Here is a 6,759-nt window from a genome sequence, read left to right as displayed (position 1 = left end):
ATATATTTCATTATTAATTTTTTTTTTCTTTCGAAAAATAGCTGTTCGTATTTAAGCAATTAGCCATCTTATTTTAATTGAAAAGAATATATACTTGTAATTATACTAATGAGAAAAGTAAATGAACNAAAAAAAAAAAAAAAAAAAAAAAAAAAAAAAAAAAAAAAAGAGAATGTTGAAACATGGATGAAACGACCAAAAGGTAGAAATGACCCATCTTTTAAAATGGAAAAAAAAGTAAATTTATTGTAAATATTTATAATTTTTTTTTAAAAAAATCATCTTTTAAATTATAATCTATGTTCCTTCTCCCTTCTGTCCCTATGTAAGGTAGGGCATGAATAAGATTCATTTACTTTCCAAATATGATAGATATCAATGGTCACTTTTAAATGGTTAGTAAAATGAAAATGACTTGCATAAAAAAAGTTGCAACTACAAAACTTTAGGTATAAAAGAAAAAGTGGGGTGGGTTCGATGATGGAGAGTAAACGATACCCTTCAAAAGTTGTCTCCCTATCTAAATCTACGATCATTCTTTAGATCAAATTATTGTTCATACATCGAGGTATATATTTTAAATTTTTTGAACATAGTATTAAAAGAAGTCGAAAAATAATGTGATAGTATTGTAGGATCGTGAACTTGACATTTTGCCAGTTTAAGTATCATAGTTCGATTGTTCTCCCAATAGAGACAATTATTTCATTCCAATTAATCTCCCTCCAATAATTGCATTCTTTGCTATAAATGGGAATGAGAATTTATGACATTGGCTCTGATATCAATTGTAGAATCGAATGTTTGTCGTTTTAATTAAAATTATAGCCAGTGATAACAGCACCACTCAAATCTTGCAAAGTGCCACGAGAGATAATTATTTCACACTCCAACAAACATGATATTTTTTAGAATTAATTTTGAAGTTTTCTCAACTACTATATATCTTTCAGTTTTCAAACTCGAGTTTCTCTCATCTTTTGAATCTTAATTATATATATATATACTTCCTCCAATTAAATTATTAGGATTTGTACATTTACAAATTCACATAACTCCTTCGAAGAGCACTTTGGCAATGTGAAAATTAATGGTGCCTGAATTACAATAAGCAGCATAATAAAAACTCCTAGCGATGGAAAGAAAGTTTTGCTTGGTGTCACTGTCCAAATCCTTCGAGGTCTTGGTCAAAACTAATTTCACTAATTCTTGCATGTCCAACTCGATTTCATCGGTCGTGATGCCTCCCATATCTGTCACACACCCATTCGCATCCTGTGCCTGATCATACAAATCATTAGAAGCAAAACACGAGTACGTTGTTCGTAAAATTGATCTAAATTAGGGGAAATTTGATGTGTACGACGTTTTATGATCCAATATATAAGAACAGTTAACCATCTCTAACCTTTCGGGATTGGAAAATACGAAGTCGATGGCAGACTCTGCTAGTGATTTCCAACAGGTTTTTATACTTAGGGTGAGACATCAATAGCTCCTCCGATATCCAGCCGTTGCCAACTCTTCCTCCACAACCACCGTTGAGATTCAACGTGCGCACCAGCAATTCGGCATCTCCTATCGCCGTGTAGCCTCCTTCGTCCCATGTCCTCAGCCACTTTTGCCACTGCAAATAGACAAAATTACTATCTACTTAGTATCATGGGTTGTAGAAGTTTGGTGAATAAAATAATCATCGGTATTAATATGTTGTCTATGTTTTGTTCTATACTAATATTTTGAAAGCGACAAATTTATTATGTGAATCTCATGATATATATATCTATATAAAGTCATAATATATCAAGCAAAAATAAATATTTGAAATCCTATAAAACTGGTAGCATAAATTGGCCAATTTCAAGCTTGACGAAAATAAAGATGTGGAATCTTATCTTTTACATCAAACAACGTGAAAATCATAAAAATATCAATCCCAAGATGGTGCTAAAAGACGTACCGCGTGATATAATTGTTGATGGATGTCTCGGCCGCATGCCAAAAGGGTGTCCAAAGAGAGCTGGTTTAAGGTTCTGAGCAAAGTCCCCACTAAACTGTTTCTTGTTTTGTACCTGCATGCATGTACCCTCTCAAAAATCAGAATAGGTATGGTATTTTTTCGATCATTTGAGAGGCCACATTCGAATCCACGCACAAATAAGAAATGAGGTGCTCACCTTCCTCCGTTGACGTACTTGATGTCACATGCGTACTCAAATTCGTCGATAAACGCGCATTTTTGGTCCTCGGAAAGTTGCTGTCCATTAAAATGGGACACAATAGTCTCCATCAAAATCGCTGTTTTGGCCCAAGCCAGCCTCACTTCGGAATTTTCAGGCTCGAATACACTTGCGGCGGCTATAAAGTATGATAAGAGTAGACTTCTCTCGCTCAGCCCAAACTCTCCAAGGCTACAATCTCTATACCATCTACACAATTTTTATTTTTTTTAAAAAAAAATATAATCAAAATTGAGAGCTTGATAATAATTTAGAATTGATAAAATTTTAATTAAATTTCCACTTTTGAATGCTTTTCCACTCTTGCTGATGCAAGGCTTGGCAATTGTTGTAGTCTAATCTCCCCAACTCAAGATATGTGTTATTGTTAACTTTTGACATCCTACAAAATAATGAACGAATATTAACTCTTGAAATCNCATCTTCACCGCCGTATTGTTCCAAGTAGAACCTTGTCTCCACTCGCGGCAGGCTGGCGTACCAAGGAACATCTAGTGCATATCTAACCTGTAAAATCAATTTTTATGTATCTAAATTTACTATATCTTTAAAGAACACAATTTCTTTATTTTTTGAACCCTATTCGTGAGCAGTAAATTACTTGTAGTAATAGAAGGAAGACGACAAGTTTGAATCGGCATATCTGTTCCCATTATCAGACATAATAATGCAGCTAAGCTTATAGGTTGTGGCAAGTGATACACTTCCCTACCTACTAGTGTTCAGTTGTATATAGAATATATAAATGCATGGTTGGATTTATAGTTGGTAACCGAACAAGATATTCATAAATTTATACAACCTTTCCAATATGTAAGTGTTTTAATTAATTTGTCCCGCAAATTAGATGATTAGTTTGGGGGAAAATTTTTATAACAAATAAACCAACTTGACTAAGGGAGAAAGTAGACAAGTTTTTCGGCCCGAATTAGATATGTACCTCGCCAGGGAGGTCTTTGGTGATAATCCACTTATCGAGTAGCTCATTGTTGGCTCTTTTATCTTGCAAGAAGTTGAATGAGAATGTCCTAGCTCTTGCAAGTACGTTTTCTTGTGGGAACATCACTTGGGAAGCTCTGTACAAATTGTACATTCCTGTCACGGCTTGGGTCGACTGACCCGCGAAGCAGAAGAACTCCCCACCTTCTTCAAAATGTTCGAAAACATCTGCATGCATTACCCACATATATAAAGGTGATATTACTTGTATGACATATATATATATAAAAACATGTTAAAATCCGTGTGCGTGCCATGTTTTGTCCTTTTCCAATNAGTGAAGACTTATACCTGAAGAAACCTCGTACCCGTACAACCTTAGCAATCTAAATCCCATAGCTGTGTCATCGATGTCCTGAACCACAGAGTTTCTTGCCCAGCAAATGCCTTTATCTGTCCAGTGTCTGGAAGTTTCACAATATTATACACAATTATATCTCACATAATTATAATACCAATAAAAAAAAAGTAAATCTTGATTAACATACCTATGAACATAATCAACACATTCCTCAATCTCCGGCTGAAAATACCGGGAAATCCCGAGCCTTCGCAAACGGTCCACCGCCCAAAGGTGCTCGAACAAGTCCACCGGATAGACATTCGGAACTAAATCAAATGTAACGTCATTCAAAAAGGGTCACCAACCCTATAATTGGATTTAGAATTAATATGTATATGTGTGTGTGTGTCTATATATATATGTTTTAAAATTAAAATATTATACATATATATATATATAAAATACCTCCACCATTGAATTTTTGAACTTGGTTATTTAGGTATTTGAGGCACTTGAGATCTTTAGTCTGGTGCAGTGCAAAAGCGGTGGAGGATGGAGAGAAAAGAAAAGAGCCATCTGCACACTGTAATTTTAAAAGCTTATCCCAATCGAGCCCATCCATGCCTTCCAAGCTGTGAAGCAATGTCGTGGCCACTTTGTGTAGTATGTCCCTTGGTATCCTACAACACAATTATTACAAAATTAAACAAATCAAACCATATTTTCCATATCCATCTTAATCAAACACATATACTTGAAGGGGGAAATTATCATGTAAGTTGGTTTATGTTGAATTTTTATTTTTTGATATGTAGTTATTAATGCAATAATTTGATTTATTTCGTACTTTTAGTCTCTCTGTCACTTGTCTTTTGAATTTGTTCCCCTTTTCGAAATAGATATTGCAATTATTATACCTTGTCAGCTTCAGATCTCTGCTGGCATAAATCTCTTGCATGCCTGGAGAATCATCAGGAATATCGATGCCCAACTTTTTTGCAATTTCGACAAGTGATGGCAGGGCCACTTCGAACCCAATTGGCATGTGTTCCTCATCTTCATCTCCAAGTTTTGCTATATTCTCTTGTATATAACAAATCCCTGCGCCAAAAAACATTACTAATTTCTTATATTTATTTTAATGCTAAAAATAAAATATATCATTTTTTTTAATAATCAAGATAAGATGTGGGGATGCGTTATCTAATTTTTGTGTGTTCAGTTACTTCTACCTTTTTTTGATGTTTCAAAAAGGGACAGCTTAGAAAATGGTTTAGATTAACTGTCATAAAATTAGGTTTAATTTGACATAATGATTTGACACATTGTAATATAAATTTAATTAATAATATGGGATAAATATTGTATATAAACCTTTATCGCTTTTGTCAGGGTGCATGTTCCATGATCTCAATGCAACCACACATGCTAATGTGTTGATTATCCGGTCGTGGGCGGAGAAGGCGGTGGCGTCTCCCCACGACCCATCGGAGAGCTGATTGTTCGCTATCCACTCCAAACTCGAAGGGAACTGAGGCCGCCCGCCGCCGCCGACATCCGTCACCATCGCCACCCACGCGGTGTCGTATGCGGATATGCTTATTTCTCCGTCGTCCATGGAGGCAAGCATTGTTCTGATCGTCTCCACCAAGTCCCTTATCTTGTCGGATTCTGTCTCCTTTTAGATTTTGTTACAGGGCAAGAAAAAGGAAAACAAGATCATGGGATTTGACAGGAAAATCTATTGAATGTTGTATAAAGTGACAGAATCGGTGTAATTTTGGCGACAAAGAAAATAAAATGAAATTCTTGATATTTAATGGTCACCTGCTGTGTATCTTTTTCTGTGTCATCGTCCACGATATCTTGCCACTTTATGCACGCCATACCATTCTGAATCACATCTATATGTTCTGAATTTTTAGCATAAATATATACCAGATAAATGTCACCATATTAATAACACACACACAAAAGATTAATGTATAAAGAGATATATACAGACACATCTGTCTGTTACCTCCAGTTCTCTTCCCGGAAATCGCGTTGCATTGGAGACATGAACTGGGCGTAATTGGTTTCCAACTGGGAAAAACTCCTGCAATTAAGAATCAACTGTAAACTTGAAGCATCACAATTTAAATTTTGAAAAGATTAAGTTTATCATGAAATATAAAAGACAAAAAGAAAAACAAACTCTCATAGTAATTAACATACCGGAGGTGGTGAGTGTCATATGGAAGGGCGCCGCCGAAGGAAGAAGGCGGTGGACGGGGGACGAAGGGAGCAGACACTTGGAAGCAGATGACATGTGTAAATCTTTTTTTCTCTGAATAAATAATTAATAAACAAGAATTAAATATTCTATATATAAATTGATCTGCTGTTTGTGTACGTCCCCTGTTTTTGAACGAGGAAAAATAGTAGGAGAGGAGCTTAAAAGGAGAGAAAGGTGAAGGAAAGAGACAGAAAGGACTTCCCAAGAGATTCCAGGCTATGTGTGCATGGGATCATTCCAAATTCATGAAAATGAGTGAACTCATGTTCTCTTCTTGGCCATTGCTTTCTCTCTATATATATATATAGAAAAATATAATATTAAACGACTTTCTTTTGATTTACAGAATATAATTGTTATAACTGAGTTTCGATTTTTATGTCGGAGAGTATAAGATATGTATAATAATATATCATTGTTGGATTGACTAGTCTAACCGATTAATTCAATAGTTTTATAAGTATGATTATGAACAATTTGAGGTAATTTTTAGAAATATTGTTTTAATATTTTGTGTAGTTAGTTAGCTTGTACCTAATCTGATTGTGTTAGTTAGTTAGCTTCTTAATTAGTAGCACTAGGTTTGTTGGAGATCCTATTAATGTGGATCTGTAGATGTAAATCCATGTATAAATACTTCAGTAGGTTGAGCAATGGAGTATAAGCTTTTCTCTGCAACATTCCACACACACTACTTTAATCATATATTCTTCAACATGGTATCAGAGCTAGAGAAGATTGAAGGCATTCCTCCTTCATCATCAATATCAGACTCATGTCAACCTCGAAATAGCATTCAAGACCTGTCCCTCCTCTCAATTACTTCTCACAAACTCTCAGACCACAATTACTTGTAGTGGTCTAGCTCAGTTCTCATGTTTATCCGAGGGAAAGGGAAAGAAGGTCACCTCTCTGACAGTTTGTCCATCCTCGAAAGTTCAGCAGATCAGATCAAAGCT

The 6,759-nt window shown here is 35.1% G+C and overlaps 1 protein-coding gene across 2 annotated transcripts; it reads right to left on the bottom strand.

Annotated features, from left to right (window-relative positions):
- Positions 1 to 992: 992 nt before the first annotated feature.
- Positions 993 to 5,979, bottom strand: LOC140967811 (ent-copalyl diphosphate synthase 1). 2 transcript variants are annotated; one of them, XM_073428583.1, is made up of 14 exons: positions 5,740 to 5,979; positions 5,543 to 5,620; positions 5,350 to 5,435; positions 4,897 to 5,200; positions 4,440 to 4,623; positions 3,988 to 4,202; positions 3,728 to 3,848; positions 3,531 to 3,643; positions 3,181 to 3,407; positions 2,524 to 2,747; positions 2,178 to 2,429; positions 1,961 to 2,072; positions 1,409 to 1,627; positions 993 to 1,275 (listed from the first exon to the last, which is right to left on the bottom strand). In XM_073428583.1, exons 1-14 carry the CDS (start codon positions 5,831 to 5,833, stop codon positions 1,048 to 1,050), a joined length of 2,457 nt encoding a protein of 818 aa, XP_073284684.1. In that variant the 5' UTR covers positions 5,834 to 5,979; the 3' UTR covers positions 993 to 1,047. The 2 variants fall into 2 exon arrangements, with proteins under 2 accessions (XP_073284684.1, XP_073284683.1); XM_073428582.1 differs by having other exon boundaries at positions 993 to 1,281; positions 5,740 to 5,978.
- Positions 5,980 to 6,759: the final 780 nt, after the last annotated feature.

The sequence above is a fragment of the Primulina huaijiensis genome, unplaced genomic scaffold (assembly GCF_012295235.1).
Source record: "Primulina huaijiensis isolate GDHJ02 unplaced genomic scaffold, ASM1229523v2 scaffold28027, whole genome shotgun sequence".
NCBI classification, from domain to species: Eukaryota; Viridiplantae; Streptophyta; class Magnoliopsida; order Lamiales; family Gesneriaceae; genus Primulina; species Primulina huaijiensis.
The sequence above is the reverse complement of the archived record's forward strand: the minus strand, read 5'-3'. Positions and strand labels throughout refer to the sequence as shown.